Source organism: Loxodonta africana, chromosome 14, assembly GCF_030014295.1.
Source record: "Loxodonta africana isolate mLoxAfr1 chromosome 14, mLoxAfr1.hap2, whole genome shotgun sequence".
Classification (NCBI taxonomy): Eukaryota; Metazoa; Chordata; class Mammalia; order Proboscidea; family Elephantidae; genus Loxodonta; species Loxodonta africana.
Window position 1 is genome coordinate 37,525,567 of NC_087355.1, and position 24,639 is coordinate 37,550,205.

A 24,639-nucleotide genomic window follows, 5' to 3' on the forward strand; every position below is an offset into this window, starting at 1 on the left:
TTTTATGATAAGTATCTGATTATCTTTAGGAAGAAATACCTGTATTCAATGATGTAGAGGGTGCTATACGGTAAAAATTTTGACTGATGAGTTTTAAACCCTAATTTGCAGTATGTAACTGGACAGTAAATTACTTGCTTTGTTCTAGTGTGCCAAAGGTGGGAGAATGAAAGAAAGCAGTTGTGTGACTGTTAGAGAAATGTGGCATATTCAGATACTAGGTGAGAGAACCGTCTATGTGCAGAGCTCTGTGAATGTCAGAAATAGCAACACGGAGATTGTGTATACGTATAGAAAGCACACACTTTCTGTATTTATATCTGTATCCCTATCCATATCTATCTATACCTAATATATATCTATCAGAAAGAGCTAGAATATTCAATTAGTCTCAAGCCAGTCATTAATTCCTAGCTTTGTCCAGGGCTGTCATATGTGGCACCATAACTTGTGCTCTGCATACACAGACTGTAAGGCAATTGGAGCTCCAAGGAGCTGTACAGTATACAAACCATACAATCCTTTTTTTTTTTTTTAAACACTGCTGCTGCATCCAGGGAAACACAGTTTAGAGTGATTAATGCATTAGTTACCATAAAAAATAATATTTTCTAAAATAAGGAAGGTTCTAGTCTAAAAGCATTTTTCTCCTCTATAATTATTGTCTATAATAAAAATAAAACTAACCCCAAGTGCTATTGATCTGGAGAGTGAAGACTGCCTAAATCTTACAGGGCTTGGCTATAGTAAGGAAAGCTAGGATCAGGTCCAATTTCCCTTTTCCCTAGTTATGTGATAGAAAAACTGGCACAATAGGCTTCTCCGCTGCTGGTTAATAAATAAGTGTACCCAAGGAAAACAAAGAAGGAAGTACTCCACAGGTGCATGTTAAGTTAAATGTTGGGGTCCTGGTATTGTTTTATAACCACCTTGTGACTATGACTCAGGGTTGCATGATCATGAGTTGACCCCAGCCACCACATAGCCAGGTAATTAAAACCCCAGAACCAACACTGTAACCTTTTAAACCTGTAATTATGTACATATCCTAGTCATGGTCCCTTCCCCACTTCTGTAGTCCCACCTACGACAGTGAAGAACTGATCTGCTACCAGTCATGATTTTGTGATGATTTTCTTTGTCCTCTATAGTATATAATACATACCATGACCGTGATTCGGTGGATTCCTTTGGCCTCTGTACTGGGTACATGCTGGTCTCCCACATTTGAATGATAATCTTTGTCTTTGTCTTGGCTTAATAAAAATCTTCTTTGATTAAATTTGAACCTGGAGTCTTTTTTTCCCCTACAACACTATCAGTGGAAAGAGTATCACATCCAACATTGAATGAAGGATGAAAACTTTAAATATTTGTTTTCATTGAGCACATTTCCAACTGTGTTACATTTAGGAATCATGAGGTCAGATCCCCTGTGTAGTCCTTTCCTGAGATATTCCTTTATCCTCATCAGTATTACTGGAAAAGCCTTTGTTGCCTGAGAATTCTTACAACTTCACTAAAAATAAAAACTTACAAAACCTTTGTGGGTATGCAAATATCAGTGACTGTTCTAGGGTCATTTCTTCCCAGGTTGCTTGATCTTTGCAAATACTTTGATATTCATAAAACTACTGAGTGGTAAGCACATGTCAGTGCAGAGATTTTTTTGTAAAATAGTTTGAAGAAAATCTGCATGCATAGAGTTTTAGTAGAGTTAAAACACTGAGAGTTCACAGATATAAAATATTTAGCCCTTTTATTCCCAGTAGGTCTTGATTTCAGAATTGAATTGGCTTAGAGAAGTAGATGAACAATGAAGAATTTAGGTAAAAATTCTAAGGAAGAAGAGAGGGAGAAAAATAACAGGTAAACTTTATTTTACTCCATGTTTCCTTATCCTCCTTTGAGTACCCAAAAGAACACTTGACTACAATACTTTGGCTAGAAAATACTGTATAAAACAAACTAACACACTAGCTTAGTCACCAGCTATTCCTTTGGAGTTCAAAGAGGTAATAATGTCATATCCTTATTCAGAATTTATAGTTTTAAAGTATTTAAAAAATAAATCACTGTATTTTCTTATTTAATTACCACATCTAGTAAAGTAAGCTCTTGCCCATGCTTATAAAAAAAAATTATAGACATGGAAATTGAGTTCCAGAATCAGTAAAGTGATTTGTTCAAGGACAATAACTGTGAGTTTCATAGCTGAAATTCAACTCTAAGATCAGAGAAGGGGTCTTTTCCTCACACCATAACTTCAGTGTTTTCAGTGCAGTCATTGTTATTGTTTTAATGCCACAGATTTGCAAATGGACAATGGAAAAAATAAGGAACAAAGACCATCAAGATGGTGTGATAAGCTGAGCCAAAGTCTATCAGAATCTTACTCCCTCTCTGCTTTCCCAAATGGTCTTAAAGAGTTTTGATTTTCGCAGAATTAGAGACACTGGACAAGTTATTTTAGGAGGTGTTCTGAGAATATTTGAATGACTGTTTCAACAGTGATACTGATAATATATTTATTCACAGGATTGTTTTAAGGCTCGTATAGGTTTGAAAGGAATATGCAGCTTGAAGCAAAAAAAGTGCTATACAAAGAGATTGTCTTTAAAAGGATGTAGTGAAAATATAAATATGTATTTTTAACACAGGTAGAGTTGACAGGTTCAGGATGGGAAAAAACAGATATGAAAAATATTCTCCTTCAACGTTAATCAATTCTTGCTCCTGTTCATACTTCTAATGTATCTATGATTTCTGGCTTTTAGGAAAGAAAAAAAGAAAGAAAGAAATGGGAATAATAATGTCATACTGATGAAGGGTAGAATAAGGAATTAAAATATTTCAGAGTGCTAGAGGTCTCCTCAGGTATCCCCCTTTTAAAAACTTGAGTGTTCAGGAGAACTAGTTAAAAATGGTTTAGAGGGAAAAAAGATTTCAAATTATTTTTCAAAATATTTGGCTTTTTCACAATAAATATTGAAAAGAAACCCTTAGAATGGGAGAAATGACAAATATAACCGGTGAAAAGTTGGAACTTGAATGTGTTAAATGAAAACCAAGCTACCTGAAACATATAAGAATATATCAACGCCTAAATTCTACTAAATACCTTGTTAAAAATCAGATGACAAAAAGATGGTGAACAAAGGAAAATGCAGAAAGTAAATGATCATACTCATGAAAATAAATAGGCCCAAAGGAAATTAATTCATTTAGCAAATATTTATCGATGACTTATTATTTTCCAGGCACTATTTAGAGAAGTGCAAATTAAAACAGCCTATTAAAATGCAAAACCAATGAGAATAATAAAGTAATACCAGTAGTGCTAGGCAAAAACAGGGATACATTGCTGGCTGTATTGTAAATTGGTTTAATTTTTCCGGAAAATAATCTGCCCATATATTGTAAGAGTTACAGAAATGTTTCTACCTTTTGACCTAGTTATTTCACTTTTGGGAATAACCCTCAAAGAAACAACTTAAAAAGAAAGACAAAATAATTTTCCAAAGATAAATATAGCACTGCTATTCTTAATTGTGAAAAGTGACACAAAAGGGCACAAGACTGAATATGCATATTCATGACAAAAATGAATGTGTATTTGTACATTCACAAAGATAGATAATTACGTTCATTTATTTATTCCATATTTATTAGACACTTATGTGAGCCAGGCACTGGGCTAAGGGCTGGAGATAGAGTGTGCAGTAAAATCCAAACATGGTATCTACCAGGGCCACTGGGAGCCTGTATCAAGCCAGTGTCCTCGTACAAATTAGGAAAATGTGGCCTCTCTGGTACGTGCAGCCCTGTGGGTACAGATCTTGGCTAGAAGAACATTCCCCTTTGCAAAATAAAGGACACCTGCTCTTAAGGGGGAGCAAATGGCCAGAGCTTATGGTTCAGGAGTGAAGTGTAGCTGGATTCCAGCACTCCCACCCCTCTCTGGACTTCTTGATGCAGAGCACAATTGGTACAGCCATGCATGGTAGTCCCGGTGCTTGCAATTTAGTGAGGAAGGAAGATACTGAATAAATAAATGCACCAACGAGTGCATAAGTACAAAGAATACTCTGAAGGGAAGGAATACAGCTTGACTAAGGACCTGAGAGGTCCCTGTAGCTGAGAGGTCCCTGTAGCTGGGAGTCAAGGAAGGCCTGCAAGAAAAGAAGCTGAGATCTAGGTAAAGGAGGTGGCGAATGTATCTAGACAGGAGTAACAACTTATGTGAAAGAAACCTCTCTGTGGCTAGATGGTATGTGGAATATTCAAGGAACTAAAAAAGCCAGAATGTCTGGATTAAAGAGGTGAGGGGGAAGGCATGTAATCTGAAGTAGAGATGTAGGCAGGGACAAGACCCTGAGGATCTTATAGGTCAGGATCAGCACTTTACTCTTATTCCTAAGAATGGTATGAAAGCATCGAATGAATTTAAGCAGAAGGGCAGCGATGTGATCAGCTCCATGTTTCCAAAAAGTTCCCTCTGGGCAAAGTGTGGAAACTGGATTGTAGAGGGGTGTGGTTATTGGAGTAGGCAACATAATAGTAGGCTATTGCAATTGTCAGTGGCGGTGGTTTGGACCAAAGTGTGGCAATGGAGAAGGTAAGAAGCAAATGACTTGAGAGATACTTAGGTGAGATTGATAGGTGTTGTGGTGGACTGGCCATGTAGGGTGAAGTAAAGGGAAGCACCAAGCATGCCTTCTTTTTTTTTTTCAGTAAAATTTCAAAAGTTAGCAATTTAAAGAGTTTGGTCCTGTATTAGTTTCCTAGGGCTGCTATAACCAGTATACCACAAACTGGGTGTCTTAAAACAACAGAAATTTATTTTCTTACAGCCCTGGAGGCCAGAAGTCCAAAATCAAGGTGTCTGCAAGCCTGGGCTCCCCCCGAAGATCTCCAGTGGAAGAATCCTTCCTTGCCTCTTCCAGTTTCTGGGGGTGCCAGGTGTTCCTTGGTTTATGGATGTATAACTCCAATCTCTGACTCTTCTTCTCTGTGTCTTCTTCTCTCTCTTACAAAGACACTTGTCTTTGAATTTAGAGTCCACCTGGATAATCCAGGATGATCTCATCTTGAGATTTTTAACTTAATTACATCAGCAAAGGTCCTTTTACCAAATAAGGTCACATTCACAGGTTCTGGAATTGTCAAAGCCAAAGGACACATTGGTCCCTGATAAACCTTTGTGCTTGATAGCATCTTGTGTATACTCTCATCATAGTATACAATTCATACATCTAATCAAGTGGTATTGAAATCTTTCCTCTTCTTGTCTCACTTGTTTGTAAGGTTCTTGAAGGAAGCTATAATTTCTTGTTCAGCGTTGTACCCTCACAGCTGGCACCATGCCTGGTAGGGAAGGAATGCCTGGATTTCTCTGTGGCATATCACATTATGCTCTAAACCCGTTGCTGTTGAGTCGATTCCAACTCATAGCAACCTTACAGGACAGAGTAGAACTACTGCGTAGAGTTTCCAAGGAGCTCCTGGCAGATTTGAACTGTGGACCTTTTGGTTAGCAGCTGAACTCTTAACCAGTACGCCCCCAGAGTTTCCACATTATGCTCTAAGAGGCCCCAAATATAATTTTTCTATTTTTTGTGTAAATTTGCAATTAACTATTATATGAAAACTGCTGAATAGCAGCTGCAAATTATTTTTGAAAGGAAGCAGGATATAAATAAAGATCAACACTGAACAATTTTTATGTAGCTGCTGGTGAAATAAAAATGGGTAACTTTTAGTTCTTATCTTTAATGGCTCAGTCTGTTGGGGACACCAATCTGAACAAATTAACTATAAATCAGTGGTAACTACTGTAATAAAGGCATAAGAGAAGTGCTGTGGAAGCACAGGATGGGGGCAACTAATTGGGGGGCAGTTGGAGATAGCTTCAAAGAGGTGACATTTGAATTGGGTCTTAAAGGATGAGCAGAAATTTGCCAGGGGAAGGAATTTCAAAAGAGAAATGAAACCAGCAAGGTGTCCTATTGAAAAATTAGTAGCAATACCAATACTAAAAATGCAGATGTGTTTTCAGAAGCAAGAGATTTTAACAGATGCAGAAGGAGTAAAGGAAGTGGTTAAATACATTCAGTGACCAAGACTTTTCATTACATGTAATGAAAACCATGGCGTCATAAACTACCATAAAGCCGTCCTTGGCAGGCCCTGGAAGTCAGACAAGAGTCCCCAAGGACAAGCCAAGTGGTGTAAGAACAAGGAAATAATGCTAGGCAAAAAGTGATTGGTTAGTTCTAAGTTACTTTCCTTATATGGCATATTGGAAATGTTTCAAAGCCAGGTCATATAGTATAGCTAAGGCGGCAAGAGCAGATTGGTTGACTTAGGCTATGGCTCCTGGGAAGGTCAGGCATTTACAAGAAATAGAAAATAGCCAGGTCTGGGTTTGCTGATGTGGGGCTTAGCATAAGTGACTCCATCTTGCACCTAGTATACTCAGGCTAATACTGGGAAGAGGGAGATGCATCCTGTTTCTCCTTCACCACAGCCATGAAGAGAATTAAGGCAACGAACTCCCCAATGAGCACTTTTAGAGTTTGCCGGCCTACTGGTTCCAACTTGGCCTTAGTAACCAACTTGGTAATAGGAGATTTATTTAAGAAGCTGCTGCCAGGAATCTAGGATTCCTTTCAGTTGCAAATCAGCAGCACCTGCATTTTATTCCCAGGGTATTTCCTCCTGCGATGATAGTATCAGCAATTAATATATTTGTATTTATACTCAACCCTTAAGAGAGGCCAGCTAATTATTTTCTACAATGTGTCAGATTAGGCTTTTGCATGTTTTATAACCTTCAACACTACAGTGATTATTAAGTCACAAAAATATTAAATTATTTTTACAAAGACTCCCAGTAAGAGAATGATAGAAATAGGCAAAGAACTCAGGTCTTTGACTTTCTAAGAATTGTATTCCACTACTACCTCAGAGCAGGACCTTCCCAGGAGTGCCCGCCCAGTTGCTAAGTGAGGAGAAAAAAAAAAAAAAAAAAAAATAGAAGCCACATTATCAACAGAGAAATAATATGCTTCAATATTACCAGGAAAACTTAATTATGCTAATATGAAGTCATCTGCAATTATCCGCACCACTGGAAACCACAGATAACTTCTTAGCAGCCATAAAGTTACAGGTTGGACAACCTTTCTTCTGTGGTGTGGTGGACAGGTCACTGGACCCTGATCCGTGACACTCGGGTTTGAATGTTTCCCCTATCACTTATTATATATGTTATCCTGGGAAAGATTTTTGACATCCCAGATTCGCAATATTCTCAATTGTGAAATGTATATATTAATAACTCCCTGACAGCGTACTCGTCTGTCCTTAATATCCAGCATCTTATTTCAAGACACTGCCATCTTTCACTCAAACCCCTGCACTGACTCCCAATTGGTCTCTGCTATTTCATTCTTGCTCCTCTACCATCTTTTTTCAACATAGATGTTGGAGTGGCCTAAAAATTGTAATCCAGATTGTGCTACTCTCTTGCCTAAAACTCTCCACTGGCATCCATTTGTATCTAGAATAAAATAGCAAGTCTTTACCATGGCCTACAAGGTGCTATGTAATCTGGCCTTTGCTTTCCTTTTTGGCCTAATTTCTCTCACAATGTCCCTTACTTGCCATATTCCGGCCACACTGACCTTTTCGTCCCTTGACCAGACAAGCTTGCTTTTACCCCTAGACTGTCCTGTCATCTTGGGGCCTCTTCCCTCATTTCTGACCTTTTACTCTTTCAAGGCTCAGTTCAAATATTACCTCTTCAGAGGGCCCATCCCTGACCACAACATCCAAAGTAGTATCCCCGGTCGCTTTCAGTCACAGTCAATTTAGTTCACAGCTTTGCCTTCATAACAATTATCACAGTGTGAATTTGTCTTGTCTAGTAGAGGAGAGTTAATTGTTTAACTGTTTATTGTCAATTTCCCTCCACCAGACTCTAAGCTCTGTGAGGTGATCTTGTCTATTGTTTTACTGCGTATTTCCAGAGTTTAGAGTAATACTTGGTAATCTAGTATGTACCAGGCACTCAATAAATATTTGTAGAATGAAAAATAAGTTTAAGTGAGATAATGCATATAGAAGTGTCTGGCCCACAATGTGCTTAAGTTTGTTAACTATATTCTTACTCTTAAAGGAGCCCTGATGGCACAGTGATTAAGCGCTCGGGTGTTAACTGAAGGGTCAGTAGTTCAAACCCACCAGCTGCTCCACAGGAGAATGATGTGGCAGTCTGCCTTTGTAAAGATTACAGCCTTGGAAACCCTATGGGGCAGTTCTACTCTGTCCTATAGGGTCACTATGAGTTGGAATCGACTTGAAGGCGATGGGTTTGGTTTTTGGTTTGGATCCTTACTCTTAGGGACTTGTTCTAAGATAAACTTCTCTTGGCCAATAAGAAATAGTAATAACAATAGTTAATATTTATTAAGCTCTTTCCAGATGCCAGGTATTGTTTTAAGTGCTTTTCATGTTTTAACTTGTTTACTAACACTCTAAGATATGTATTATTGTTGTTGTTGTTATTTTTATTAAGATGAGGAAACTCAGGAACAGAGGGGTCAAGTAATGTGCCCTCTGACCATAGCTAGTCAGTGGTGGAACTGAGTTTTGGACTTAGGAAATTTGGTCCTGCAACTAAGATTCTATCACTCATCTACTCAAAACCACCTTCTTAGCCTGGCATTTAAGGTCTTCCAACATTCTGACACCAACACTCCCAACATCTTTTCTTATTAATTCATTTATGCATTCATTCAACATATATTGAGCATCTATCTTAGGCCAGGCACTGACTTAGGTCCTGGGTTTGTAGAGCTGAATGCTAATCCTTTTCCTTAGGAAACATAAGATCTTTGGGGGGAGAGAAAGGAGAGAATGAACAAAAATATCAAAATCCTTATTTTACCAATGCTCTCAGCACAATCAAACCTTTAATAAATTTGAACAGGAACTTCATGTATTTTATGTCCTAAGATTTTTATTTTAGGATGAATAATTTGACTTCAAATATGTAAGACGTCTTTCAGATACCTGATTTCTCCAAACACTGCCCCAGCTTTCAGAGTAACCAGAACTTGAGTACCATCGGGGCCTCCGAGAACTTGGACTGCTCCTTGCTTGATTATATACATTTCTTTGCCAATTTCTCCCTATATGCCAAATGTAAAGAAGAAATAGTAGTCACCTTATTACTGATAACTATGCCCCAAAGTAAGAAATATAAAGTCTTCCAGAAGAGTAAATGAAAATGAAAAAAAGATGCAACATCAATGTAAAACTAATTATCTTAATAGCTTGAGGTAGTTACATAAACCCTGGTTGGACATATCACCCAAAAGGAAATTATTAGGAAGTGGACACTTCCCAACATGTGAACATTGTATGCCACCACTGGACATATGAATGTATTTCAGTCAGCATATTGTACCAGGAATGGGCTTGACTGTGAGAGCATGGACACACCTGGCTTTGGTGACCACTGTGGAGCTTTGAAGGAGGTGATTGATCTATGCAAAGAGCATGGGCTACAGCCATTCAAATGTTTACTCTTCTACCTATGGCGTTAAGGAATAATTTTGGGAACTGATGCATAAAAGACCTTTAAGCTGTTATTCTTATTCCACATTGAGAGGGAAGTATTAATGCAGCAGGTTGTTTTACTCCTTTCTGCTTATCTCTGAGGATTCCTGGAACCAGGGCAATGACTCTCATTGAAGCCCTGAGAACAAAACTCCGGGAATATTCACGTGGTCACTGGTTAATGATGCTATCACTTATGGCCAAGGTAGTGGGCAAGATGTAGCAGCCTGCCAGCATTGTTAAACATAAGCACCAAGATTTATGGTGTGCTTCTAGTACTTGTTTGGAATCTGCACCATGGTTGCTCATATGGCTAGATGACAAGCCCCCCTTAAAGAACTCTGGCCCCCAACACTCAGGTGGGCTTTCCTGGCAGTGATATTTTGCTTGTGTCTCTTTGGTTCACAGCTGGAGAGAAAAGTACATTCTTGCAGGCCTCACAGAGGAAGGACCTAAGAAGACTGAGGCTGATTTATGTTGAGTGATGTGAGTCCTTCCAGCAAATCTCCAAGCTAGTGGGTGGCTGTGGGGCCCCTGGAACACATCCTCTTATTCCAAAAAAATAAACATGTCTGACAAGAGAACTACATGTCATTTGGGTCAAAAAAAGTCTGTTAAATTCTATATAAGCTAGTCTGCATGTAATACAAGGCAAACTACTTGGATAATAGAATCTACATGATTTAGTGAGTTGGATCTTGATCACCCTGAGGTATAAAAAAATTGCATGAATACAGTAAATTCCCTTGCATGGCTCAGGAGTGAACTGGGTTATTTGAGTTAATCAAACATTCTGGTTAACCATATTTTCAAAAGATTAAACCAAACCCAAACCCACTGCTGTTGAGTCTCAAGATTAAACACGATTGATTATAGTTTATGCCCTGAGATGACTGAGGCAATGAGTATTTGGTGCCATTGCTAGCACAGAGTTGATAGGCATTCATTTATGAATTAAGGAAATATAGTCTTTCTCTGGGAAGTTTTGAAGTTTTTTTTTAATGCCAAGGATTATTTTTTTGAACATTAGTTATTGATGTAATTGTAAGTTTGAGTTTAGAATTACCAGACTCCATCTCCTAATTAACTTATAACCAAAACCAAACCCAAACCTTTGCTGTCGAGTCGGAATATATAAAACCCAAAAAACCAAACCTGTTGCTGTCGGGTTGATTCCAACTCTTAGCGACCCTATAGGACAGAGTAGAACTGCCCCACAGGGTTTCCAAGGAACAGCTGGTAGATTCAAATTGCAGACCGTTTGGTTAACAGCCATAGCACTTAACCACTGTGCCACCAGGGCTCCTAGTTAACATATGGGAAATTAAAATTCTCATTTTAGCTCCCCATTACCCTTATGAAGAAGGTAGAGTCTATGCTATCATTTCCATTTTACACAAAATAAAACCAAGGCATTGATTGGCTTAGCTGAAGAACCAAGTTCCATGACTCAGTAATTAGAAGCAAAAGGAAGTCTAGAATCCAGATATCCTAAGTGAGCAATGCAAGAATTATGTCTCTATTTTGCATTGTACGCTGGACAATGCAAAATAGAAACATAATTCTTGCATTGCTCACTAGTAAGTATATATTAATACTCAAACATAGATCAAAGTAAAAATTCTAACATGGATGGATTTTATTACGTTTTTTTTTATTTACATAATAGCAATGCTAATAACAATATCTAGTATTTTTAAAAGCAATAATAATATCTGGTATCTACAGAGCTCCTTGTTTTAATTCCTTTTTTTCCTTTTAGACACGCTTCTTTATAAATAACAAGGAACTTTCATAGATATTATTTAAAAAAAATTTTTTTTTTTTTTAATTCTTGCAAAAACCACTGTGAGGCTAAATAAGGAAGGCATCATTCTTTTTATTTACGAATTGGTAGTAGACGATTGAAAAGTAAAGTGTCTTAAGAAAACTTACAAGGTAGATGACAGCACTAGAACTAGCAGCACTTATATTACCTGACTCTCTGTAATACATGGGGCCCTGGTGGCTTAGTGGTTAAGAGCTTGAAGGTTGACAGTTTGAATCTACTAGCCGCTACTTAGAAACCCTATGGGGCAGTTCTACTCTGTCCTACAGGGTCGCTATCAGTTGGAATCAACTCAACAGCAATGACAACAACAATATAATACATATAGATATATCATATCTAATGATGACTCCAGTGTCAAGACTAATCTCTTAAAGATGAATACAGTGGCTATGAATGATTTTAAAAATAAGGGAAAGTGTCTGAAAATTAGTTTTCTAAGACATACTTCAGGAAGTAATGATTAGAACAGGGTCATATTCTTTTTTCTTTGCATGAAGTAACTCTCAAGGAACTGGAATGATTTTTCAAAGGCAGTTATTACCACTGACTGGAAGTAGAAGTACATAATGGGTACTTAAATATAGTTCAGCACTTTTAATTATTTTTTAATGATCATTTCAATAATTTTCTAAGGAGATCTGGCATAATCAACCAACCAAAACTTCCACTATTTCTTGCATATTTCTAGGCTAATTTAAGCCTTTTCTGCAGTTTAATTAGCATTCAAATGAAGTAGACATTCCTCAGAGAACAAGGGCTGACAGCATGTGCAAAATAAGATCGAACCAAGCTCTTTTGGTTGGTTTATGTACTAATTTGAAAAAAGTGTAGAAATGTAAGAGCTTCGTGCAGAGTGAGGTCACCCTTAGTGAGAAGCTACAAGATTCTTGTGTAGGAGGCTATGTCCAAGGCTACAGGGAAATTTATGGCACTTGAGTGTACCCTATCAGAAAACAGCAGTGCTACTCAAAGTGTAGTTTCTGGACCAGCAGCATCACTCACTTTGGAGCTTGTTTAGAAACCAAACCAGTTGTCATCGAGTTGACCCAACTCATGGTAATCCCATATGTGTCAGAGTAGAACTGTGCTCCATAGGGTTTTCTATGGCTGATTTATTTAGGAGTAGATTGCAAGGCCTTTGTTCCAAGGTGCCTCTGGGTGGACTCGAACCAACAACCTTTAGGTTAGCAGCTGAGCACATTAACTCACTACCTGGGGACTCCCGAAGTTTGCTTAGAGGTGCAAATTCTACTAGATCAGAATGTCTGGGCGGAAGCTCAAGAATCTACACTTTAACAAAATCTCCGGGCAGTTCTTAATCTAACCCAGTGCTGTCAAGTTGATTCTGACTCATAGTGACCCTACAGGGCAAGGTAGAACAGTTGACCTTTTGGTTAGCAGCTGTAGCTCACCATAGCCCATAACTACTACACCACCAGGGCCCTTAAAAAAAAAAACCCACTGCCATCGGGTCGATTCTGACTCATAGCAACCCTATAGGACAGAGTAGAACTGCCCAATACGGTTTCCAAGGAGCGCCTGGCGGATTTAACTGCCAACCTCTTGGCTGGCAGCCGTAGCACTTAACCACTACGCCACCAGGGTTTCCCCAGGGCCCTTAATCGACACTCTAAATTGTAAGAATCATTGCCTTAGACCATCCTGGAAAAATTCTCAAATGCTCTTTGAGGCAGTCCAAGCTACCCAACTGGTAACCATCCTAGGAACAATCCTAAGGGTGAGGCAGGTCAGCAAACTCAGACCAGAACCCTGCCATTTCTTCAATTATTTAGGTAACCTCCAACACAGCATAAGTTTTTTTGTTTTTTTTTCTCCTCCTTTCCTATAATGGTTTGTGGCACTGATAAGCAAAACCTAAGCTGTACTAAGTTGTCTAAAATCTGGTCAAGTAAGTTTCATCTCTCTCAATATGTACTATCACTTAAATGTCCTTTTAAACAAAAACAGAGACAAAATGACAACAAGAAACAAAGAACTATGGTTTGTAGTTCTTTCCGCTCTTTTCTCTATTTCTTTCCTTCCCTTCAAGTGTGTTTGCTGATTTGTTTTTATTATTGAGAGATGGTTGTGATGTAAGGAAGAAATGAGAAATGATAAGGCTGCACCTCCTCTGCATTTTACACATTGTTAAGCAAATGTGCACAGCTTAGGGGCTCGGATACTAAAGCTCATATGAGTCGTCTCAATTTTCAGCCCCTGCTGCTATTGGAACAAATTGAAAGACCATTTTGGTGTGTTAAGGTCATGTCATTCCAAATGCACCACTGCTCTAAAGGGATCCTTAAAATGCAATGTGGTTTGTATACTTGTTTTTATAAAAATGATTTGATAGCACCAATTTGCCTGCTTTTAATGTAGGCTAGTTTGCGTGTCCTTGGTTTCCATTATATCACAATTTCTCTCCCATTTTCCTTGTATCTCTGACAGCTTCTTCTCAGTTGCCTTGTCTGACTTTTCTTCTTTGTTCTCCTCCTTAAACATTGGTATTTTTCAAAGTTACAGCCTTGGCCCTCTTCTCTTACCTTTTCTTGAGTGTTTCATGAAGTCAGCTTCTACTATACAGCGACCCCAAACATTTACCTTTAGTTCCATCCTCTTTCATGGACTAGACTCATTTCCAACTGTGCACCCAGCATCTCCACCTCGATGACTCCATCTGGAAGTACTCCACGCTCCATTTGACTTCGTCTTTCACCACTATGCCAAAAGCTCACTTGCTTCCATTTCCTGAACATGCCAAGCTCATGGCTCATGTTTCTTAGTCTTCATCTAAAGTGCTGTCCCCCTGAACCTGGAGGGACCCTGAAGAACATGGCCCCTGGACTCTCTGTTAGCCCAGTACTGAAACCTTTCCTGAAGCCAACTTTTCAGACAAAGATTAGATTGGACTATAAGATTTTTATAAGATATAAAAAAGATACTCGTGAAGAGAGTGCTTCTTAACTCAAGTAGATACATGGAACTAAATGAGCAACTCCTGCCCGGAGGCAAGATGAGAAGGCAAAAAGGGACAGGAGCTGGTTGAATGGACATGGGAAATTCAGGGTGGAAAGGAGGAGTGTGCTGTCACATTGTAGGAAGAGCAATTAGGGAAACAAAAACAATGTGTGTATAATCTTTGTATGAGAAACTAACTTGAACTGTAAACTTTCAATTAAAGCACAATAAAAAAAAGAAGATAAAAATAAAAAATAAATAAAATGTCCCCTCCATTCTTTTACTAAAGAACTACTTCTCTTTAGGTTTTACAAAGGTCATGCCTTACAACCTGTCGGCCTCCTCACTCTTCCGCCCTCATGCACTCCAATCTAAATTAAGTGCCTTTGCTGTTGCATACACTCTTGGCAACTTCTTTTTTCCCCTTATTCAACTTAATCCATTTTGTAGTTAGGCATTTATTTAATTTCATTTGTTTATTATTTGTCTCTTCCATCAAGCCAATGGTTCTTAACTCTGACTGCATTTTAGAATCATCTGGGGGAGCTTTTAAAAAAAAAATGATATATGGGCTCCACCCAAATCAATTGAATTGCTGAGGATGGAGCAGAAACATCTACACTCAGGGGATTCTAATGCACACTGTAAATTGAATACTGCTGTGCCAGACTCTAAGCCCCTGGAGGACAAGAATCATCTTTTTTTGCTCACTGCTATACATACTTTTTTTTTTATACATACCCAAGGTTCCTGGGGGTGCAGACAGTTTGTACTCGACTACTAACCTAAAAGGTTGACAGTTCAAACTAGTCCAGTGGCATCACAGAAGACAACTGTAGTGATCTGCTTCCGTAAGGACTACAGCCAAGAATATCCTATGAAGAAGTTCTACTCTGTAATCTATGGGGTTGCCATGAGGTTGGATTTTCTTGACGGTAATGGCTTTTTTTTTGCATATACCTAGTATATACCAGTAGCCTGGCTCATTGTAAGCAAAACTATTTATTAAATTTTATCTAACAAATGATATTGAAAATGTTCTAATTTTTGCCTTATTGAGGTTCTCTTTAACTCCCTCACTCTGCAGACACAGTTCTTCCTTTCTGCCTTCACTTATGCTAATTCTTTCTTATACTGGAACACTTATTTCTTCTTTCACTTGGTTCACTCCTATTCATCCTGTAAGACTTAGCTTGGATATCATTTTCTCCAAAAAATCTTGTCAGTACCTCCCAAAAGGACAAGTGTCCCTACTTTGTTGCCCAACAAGTAGCTTGTATTTACTTCTATCATAGTACTTAACTCTTTATTTTGGAGTGATGTAAGTACTTTGCTGGCTTTAAAACCCCAAGATCTTTGATAATCTCTCATGTCTTTGAATTGCTTATCTTCCTCTATTCTTTTACTTGATTTTTGACTTCATCATTGATTTAGTCCTTCAAGATATAAAACCTAGGGTCATCATTCCTTCTTGCCTACCCTAAGTTAATAATCAGAGATGTGCAAAAAAATTTACTCAAGGGGCTGTTCATTTTAGTTGTTGTTCTTATTGTTAGGTGCTGTTGAGTCGGATCTGACTCATAGCGACACTATGTACAACAGAACAGAACACGGCCCGGTCCAGCGCCATCCTTACAATTGTTGTTATGCCGGAGCTCATTGTTGCAGCCACTGTGTCAATCCACCTCATTGAGGGTCTTCCTCTTTTCTGCTGACCCTGTACTCTGCCAAGCATGATGTCCTTCTCCAGGGACTGATCCCTCCTGACAATGTGTCCAAAGTATGAAGACGCAGTCTCACCATCCTTACTTCTAAGGAGCATTCTGGCTGTACTTCTTCCAAGACAGATTTGTTTGTTCTTTTGGCAGTCCATGGTATATTCAATATTTTTCACAAACACCACAATTCAAAGGCGTTAATTCTTCTTCGGACTTCCGTATTTATTGTCCAGCTTTCACATGCATATGATGCGATTGAAAATAACATGGCTTGGGTCAGGCACACCTTAGTCTTCAAGGTGACATCTTTGCTTTTCAATACTTTAAAGAGGTCCTTTGCAGCAGATTTACCCAATGCAACGCGTCTTTTGATTTCTTGACTGCTGCTTCCATGGCTGTTGATTGTGGATCCAAGTAAAATGAAATCCTTGACCACTTCAGTCTTTTCTCCGTTTATCATGATGTTGCTCATTGGACCAGTTGTGAGGATTTTTGTTTTCTTTATGTTGAGGTTCAATCCATACTGAAGGCTGAGGTCTTTGATCTTCATTAATTAGTAAGTGCTTCAAGTGCTCTTCACTTTCAGCAAGCAAGGCTGTGTCATCTGCATAACGCAGGTTGTTAATGAGTCTTCCTCCAATCCTGATGCCCCGTTCTTCTTCATATAGCCCAGCTTCTTGTATTATTTGCTCAGCATACAGATTGAATAGATATGGTGAAAGGATACAACCCTGACGCACACCTTTCCTGACTTTAAATCACTCAGTATCCCCTTATTCTGTCCAAACAACTGCCTTTTGATCTACGTAAAAGTTCTTCATGAGCACAATTAAGTGTTCTGGAATTCCCATTCTTCGCAGTGTTATCCATAGTTTGTTTTGATCCACACAGTCTAATGCCTTTGCATAATCAATAAAACACAGGTAAACATCTTTATGGTATTCTCTGCTTTCAGCCAGGATCCATCTGACATCAGCAATGATATCCCTGGTTCCACGTCCTCTTCTGAAACCGGCCTGAATTTCTGACAGTTTCCTGTCAATATACTGCTGCAGCCATTTTTGAATGATCTTCAGCAAAATTTTGCTTGCATATGATAGTAATGATATTGTTCTATAATTTCTGCATTTGGTTGGGTCCCCTTTCTTGGGAATAGGCATAAATATGGATCTCTTCCAGTCAGTTCGCCAGGGAGTTGTCTTCCATATTTCTTGGCATAGACGAGTGAGCACCTCCAGCACTGCATCTGTTTGTTGAAACATCTCAATTGATATTCTGTCAATTCCTGGAGTCTTGTGTTTCGCCAATGTCTTCAGAGCAGCTTGGACTTCTTCCTTTAGTACGATCGGTTCTTGATCATATACTACCACTTGAAATGGGTGAACATCAACTAATTCTTTTTGGTATAATGACTCTGTGTATTCCTTCCATGTTTTGATGCTTCCTGCATCGTTTAATATTTTCCCCATAGAATCCTTCACTATTGCAACTCGAGGCTTGAATTTTTTCCTCAGTTCTTTCAGCTTGAGAAACACCAAGCATGTTCTTTTCTTTTGGTTTTCTACCTCCAGCTCTTTGCACATGTCATTATAATACTTTAGTTTGTCTTCTCTAGCTGCTCTTTGAAATCCTCTGTTCAGTTCTTTTACTTCATCTTTTCTTCCTTTTGCTTTAGCTGCTCGACGTTCGTGAGCAAGTTTCAGAGTCTCCTGTGACATCCATCTTGATCTTTTCTTTCTTTCCTGTCTTTTCAATGACCTCTTGCTTTCTTCATGTATGATGTTCTTGATGTCATTCCACAACTCGTCTGGTCTGCAGTCACTAGTGTTCAATGAGTCAAATCTATTCTTCAGATGGTCTCTAAATTCAGGTGGGATATTACTCAAGGTTATATTTTGGCTCTGGTGGACTTGCTCTGATTTTCTTTAGTTTCAGCTTGAACTTGCATATGAGCAGTTGATGGTCTGTTCCACAATTGGCCCCTGGCCTTGTTCTGACTGTTGATATTCAGCTTTTCCATCATCTCTTCCCACAGATGCAGTCAATTTGATTCCTGTGTGGTGAAGTCCATGTGTATAGTCGCTGTTTATGTTGGTGAAGGAAGGTATTTGGAACGAAGAAATCATTGGTCTTACAAAATTCTATCATTCAATCTCTGGCATTGTTTCTATCCCCAAGGCCATATTTTTCAACCACAGATCCTTCTCCTTTGTTTCCATCTTTTGCATTCCAATCACCAGTAATTATCAACGCATCCTGATTGCATGTTTGATCAATTTCAGACTGCAGCAGCTGATAAAAATCTTCTATTTGTTCATCTTTGGCCTTAGTGTTTGGTGTGTAAATTTGAATAATAGTCATATTAACTGGTCTTCCTTGTAGGCATGTGGATATTATTCTATCACTGACTACGTTGTAATTCAGTATAGATCTTGAAATGTTCTTTTTGACTGTGAACGCAATGCCATTCCTCTGCAAGTTGTCATTCCCAGCATAGAAGACTATATGATTGTCTGATTCAAAATGGCCAATACCAGTCCATTTCAGCTCACTAACACCTAGGATATCGATGTTATGTGTTCCATTTCATTTTTGACAATTTCCAATTTTCCTAGATTCATACTTCATACATTCCAGGTTCCGATTATTAATGGATATTTGCAGCTGTTTCTTCTCATCTTGAGTTGTGCCACATCAGCAAATGAAGGTCCCAAAAGCTTTACTCCATCTACGTCATTAAGGTTGAGTCTACTTTGAGGAGGCAGCTCCCGCCCAGTCATCTTTTGAGTGCCTTTCAACCTGAGGGGCTCATCTTCCAGCACTATATCAGACAATTTTCTGCTGCTATTTTCTTTTAATTCATAAGGTTTTCACTGGCTAATGCTTTTCAGAAGTAGACTGCCGGGTCCTTCTTCCTAGTCTGTCCTAGCCTGGAAGCTTGGCTGAAACCTCTTCTCCATGGATGACCCTGCTGGTATCTGAATACCGGTGGCATAGCTTCCAGCATCACAACAACACACAAGTCTCCACAGTACGACAAACTGACAGACATGTGGGGGGTTCATTTTAGAGTTATTTATGATTTTTTGTAATAGCAAACATGTGGAAATAATCTAAATGTCCACCAATAGGAAGTTGGTGTGGCATATCCACAGACTGGAATATTATGGAGTTAAAAAAAAAAAATCAGGTTGTAGAAGTTTACATAATAATATGTAAAAGATTTGTATGATATACTGTAATACGACAAAGCAAGTTTCAAAATCATATGTATGGTATGATGCCAATTTCATAAAACAAGATCTGTATATCCATCAATCCATCTAAAAAAATAATACAATACTTATTAATAGTGGTTATTTCTGAGTGGTAGAATTTTCGTCTTTGTGATTTTATGCATTTTCCATTTTTAAAAATAATGTATATGTACTACTTTTGTAATCATAAAAAGCATAATAAAGTTTTTTAAAATGTGGCATTGATTATGCACAAACAGCGTAAGCCAAATAGAGTTAACTGACAGTTTGCTGAAGACATAAAAAGGGCAGAACCACCTTTTGCTTCTGTAACCTTTTTCTCCACTTCAAATATTTGGAATTAATCGGGTGTGATGACTAATAATATTCATTTATACGAAGCACTTTTTCAGACTACCATACCACTTATATCCTGTAACGTAAGTAATGAAATCCACATTGTCTTGTTCCATTTTTAACTTTGAGAGCACATTATTGTTACACAGAGGTGTATGTTATAATTTATTTCTATACGATGGAATTCACCCCAGACAAGTTTTGTTTAAACTATGCTCTTGACCTATGTTTGAAATTCTCTTCAATGCATTTACTAGTTGTGCATTTGAAAGATAGCACATCCTTACCTTTTTGCAGACAAAGTCACCAGGTAAATAGACAGTGGATTTCAATCTTAGCAACATGTCATAAATCATCTGCATATCACAACCCTGTATAAAGAGAAAAATAATTCTTATAGGCACACCCGAAAGACCAATATTCTAAATTATTTTACAATGCAAAGAGATAAACAGTAACAGGCATTATCTATGCTGAAACTAAACTATTAATGGAAATGGACTTGTTGGGCAGAAAATTTAGGGCAAAAAATATAGTACTGTGGCAAGAGTTTGATTACTGGTCTGTCAGATGTGGGTTTGAATCCTGGCTCCACTACTTATTGCTATGTAACCTCTTATGCCTTCACATATAAAATGAGGATAAAAATGGCTTTTACACCATACTGGTAAAGTTAAGCACTTCACATGGTGCTTAATTAATGATAGCTATGATAAAATAAAATAAAAAAAAAAAAAATTTTTTTTTTTTATGATAAAATAAGATACAGTTCATCTTTATTATCTGTGGATTTCATATTTGAAATTCACCTACTTGCTAAAATGTATTTGTAACCCCCAAATCAATACTTGTGACACTTTCACAGTCATTTGAGGACATGCACAGAGGAGCAAAAAATTTGAGTTGCCTCTTGTACATATTCCCAGCTGAAGTGGAACAAGGTGATGCTCTGCCTTCTTATTTTAGCTCTTATACTGTAAAAAAGTGTCCTCTTCATGGTCTATCTAGTGCATGTTCTTTGCATTTTTATTTTTTTTTGTTGGTCATTTGACTTTTTAAAATGGCCCCAAGCATAGTGCTGAAGTGCTGTCTGGTGTTCTGAAGTGCAATAAGGCTGTAATGTGCACTATGGAGAAAATATGTGTTAGATAAACCTCATTCAGGCATGAGTTATTGTACTGTTGGCTGTGAATTCAATGTTAATGAATCAACAATGTATCTTAAATAAGTTGCCTTTAAACAGAAACACACATAAAACAAGGTTATGTACTGCCTGGTTGATGAAAGTGCTGTGACCAGAGGCTCACAGACATCTAATCCTCTATTTTTCTTAGGAGCAAAGGTTTAGTATTTGCCAATTCAGTGTTCACAATGACTTTATAGGACATAACTACTGTGAATAACAAGAACTGACTGTAATACTAAATATAATAATAATAATAGTGTTACATTATTATAGTTTAGTATAGTATAGCCTATTAGGACGGACATAGAAACCTTTGATTAATATTTTTCTCTGTTATAACACCTTTTATGCCATTGCTAGATATTACTACTAACTTTGTAAGCCTGTATGTCCTTCTTCCCCAACTCAATTACCACTTTCTTCAAGGCAGGGGAAATGCATATAGTAGATACAAAAGCAATATCTATTGAGCAAATGACAGTTCAAATCCACTTTTTAAAAAACAATTTATTTTACTTTTGTTGTTGTCATTGAGAATATACCCAGCAGAACATACACCAATTCAACAATTCCTACATGTACAATTCAGTAACATAGATTACATTCTCACCTGCCTTTTCTGAGTTATTCCTCCCCCATTAATATAAACTCACTGCCCCTTAAGGCTCCTATCTCATCTTTCGAGTTGCTGTTGTCAATTTGATCCCACATACATAGTCCTTAAGACAGCAAATGCTCAAGGCAGACATTTTTTAGCAGTTAAACTAGACTGTTGTTTGGTTTTGAGAAGGCTTCAGGGGATATTTTTTGCTTAAGGTTTAAAGGTTATCTCTGGGCAATAATTTCCAGGGTTCATCCAGCCTCCATGGCTCTAGAAATCTGAATTCCATGAGAATTTGAAATTCTGTTCTCCAGTTTCCCCGTTTTGACCAGGATTCTTTTATAGAATCTTTGATCAAAATATTCAGTAATGGTTGTTAGGCACTATCCAGTCCTTCTGGTCCCGTTGCAAAAGGGGCAGTTGTTCATGGAGACAGTTAGGTACACATTCCATTTCCTTCTCCTCGTCCTGACTCTCCTTCTTCCTCTGTTGTTCCAGGTGAATAGAAACCAATTGTATCAAATCAACTTTCAATAGTGTAAGAAACAAATTTGATTTATTAGAATATATGTCTAGATTTGTATTGTGTCCAAATAATTTGTATGTATCTATATGATGGATTAAAGCAAAATCTACAAATGCTCAAAAGATCTCATTTCAGCTGGTGGTTTTAAAATTTTTTCTTTCACCAAATGCTTTTTATTCCTAGAGCTGCTAACATGCAGAAGCTTTCCTTTTGTGGTGGGCGGTGGCTATCTTTTAAGGGAATTATCATTTCGCACAGAAGTAATCAGAAAGTCAGTAGCAGAGGAAGGAGGTGGAGAAGCAAAGGGCCTGCCCCCAATTTGTGGATTGGATAATCATTCCTTTAGCAATCACCAGTTTACTGTAATGGTTTCAGTAACAAATACTTGACCTAGATCCATGTGTAATTTCAACCTCAGGGTTGCTTAACTGATAAGGAAAGTTAATAATTTATGATTGAAGTATTTTCAAGTAGCCATTGATGAGAGGCATTCAGATGAACTTGGTGTTATAATTTAGAAAATTCATTTGAGAAAGTACAGCTTTTAGTTCTTCAGTACAGAGCAAAAACCAAGGCTGGCAGGAAGACGTTCTACACACAGTTCAACAAAGATGAAAGAGAGTAAGCTTAGCTGGGATGATTCCTTAAGTCGAAAGAAAAGCTATAATTCATGGTAGGTAATCATGTCATGTCATAAGACATGTTGTTGTTAGGTGCTGTCGGTTCCAACTCAGAGTGTCCCTATGCACAACAGAAGAAAACACTACCCAGTCCTGTGCCATCCTCACAATCGTTGTTATGCTTGAGCCCATTGTTGCAGCCACTGTGTCAATCTATCTCCTTGAGGGTCTTCCTCTTTTTCGATGACCCTCTCCTTTGCTTAGCATCATGTCCTTCTCCAGGGACTAGTTCCTCCTGATAACATGTCCAAAGTATGTGAGATGTACTGTCCCCATCCTTGCTTCTAAGGAGCATTCTGGTTGTACTTCTTTCAAGACAGATTTGTTCTTTCTTTTGACAGTCCATGGTATAGTCAACATTCTTCACCAACACCACAGTTCAGAAGTGTCAATTCTCCTTCAGTCTTCCATATTCATCATCCAGCTTTTGCATGCATACGAGGCGATTGAAAACACCATGGCTTGGGTCAGGTACACCTTAGTCTTCAATGTGACATCTTTATCATAAGACACAGCCACATAGTCACAAGATTTTAAGACAAAGAGGGTTATTCTGCCTGGGTATGGAGGTGGGAGAGATGGAAAGCATCAGGAAAGTGCTTATGTGGGTACTGGAATATGAGTAATTTGAGGGTGAGCATGATTTGTATTTCCAAAGATGCATAAAGGCCCTTTTAGGTACAGGGAATTTACTTTGTCTTTCCTTGTTATGTACTTTTTACTTTGCACGGAAGTATGTAATTTTTATTTGTATTTACTTATTTATTTCTACCATGTCTTATGGATTAACATGTTTGCTAAAGCAAACCACCAACAAATAAATTTATAATTTTTTTCCTAAACTGTGTGGTTATTTTGTTTCAGTGAAAATTCTCTAAATAGATGGTTTATGTAGCCAATTTCTTTTAAGGATGTCATCGGTTCAGAATAATTTCAATTTAAAATTGACATTCTGATCACTCAGAACTCACTTGGAAAAAACAGACATAAACTTTGGATTGATCTTTTTTATCCCCTCCACTAAAGAAAGTTAGTGTCTTTGATATTTTAAGGAAAATCCATTAGAAATATGCTTGTAAGCTCTCAATCATGTCTAGAATATCGCTGCAGTGAAGTTAACTGTCAATCATTCATATCCATGGAAAAAATTTACATGGTAAATGATCAGAAGTAGAAGATTTCAAAAACCTACTTACATTTACTTTGATGTGCACAATTTAATTTTTTTGGCATTATTGTTCACAATCTTAATTATAATTTGTAGGTCAAAAATAAAGTTTTAATTTCTTGAACATTTTCTGTTGGAATACATTTTGATGAAAATTCTCAGCTATATGTACTCAAAGGAGCCCTGGTGGCACAGTGGTTAAAGTGCCTGGCTGCTAACTAAAAGTTCAGTGGTTTGAACCCACCAGCCGCTCCATGGGAGAATGATGTGGTGGTCTGCTTCTATAAAGATTTACAGCCTTGGAAACCCTATGGGGAAGTTCTACTGTGTCCTGTAGGGTTGTTATGAGTTGGAATTGACTTGATGGCAGTGGGTTGGGACAGGTACCAATAGGAAATATTAATATTTTTAAATGTTGTTTTCCCCTGGTGGTAATTCTAGTTCTAGGTATGTGCAAGGATGTGTGTGGTAGTATTGTTTCCAGTATTGAAAAAGTTGGAAGCAATCTGATATCAACCATGGACAGATAAAATATTGAATATTTATAGGTTGGAATACCATTGAATAGTTGAAATAAATAAACCATATATATATATACGTTATATAGCACATCTATACATCTATACCAAACTATTAAACCTGTAGCTGTAGAGTCAGTTTTGACTCATGGAAACCCCATTTGCTTCAGAGTAGGACTGTGCTCCACAGGGTCTTCATGGCTGTGATCTTTCAGAAGCAGATTGCCAGGCCT

At 37.9% G+C, this 24,639-nt stretch overlaps 1 protein-coding gene across 1 annotated transcript in view; it reads right to left on the bottom strand.

The window, feature by feature from the left end:
- Nucleotides 1-24,639, bottom strand: part of CNGB3 (cyclic nucleotide gated channel subunit beta 3) — a 173,739-nt gene that overhangs the window by 9,772 nt on the left and 139,328 nt on the right. Inside the window, exons 14-15 of the mRNA XM_010588386.3 lie at nt 20,015-20,098; nt 9,079-9,197 (exon numbers count right to left, since the gene is read on the bottom strand). Of these exons, the coding sequence (XP_010586688.2) occupies nt 9,079-9,197; nt 20,015-20,098 (203 nt within the window). The remainder of the gene's footprint in view (nt 1-9,078; nt 9,198-20,014; nt 20,099-24,639) is intronic.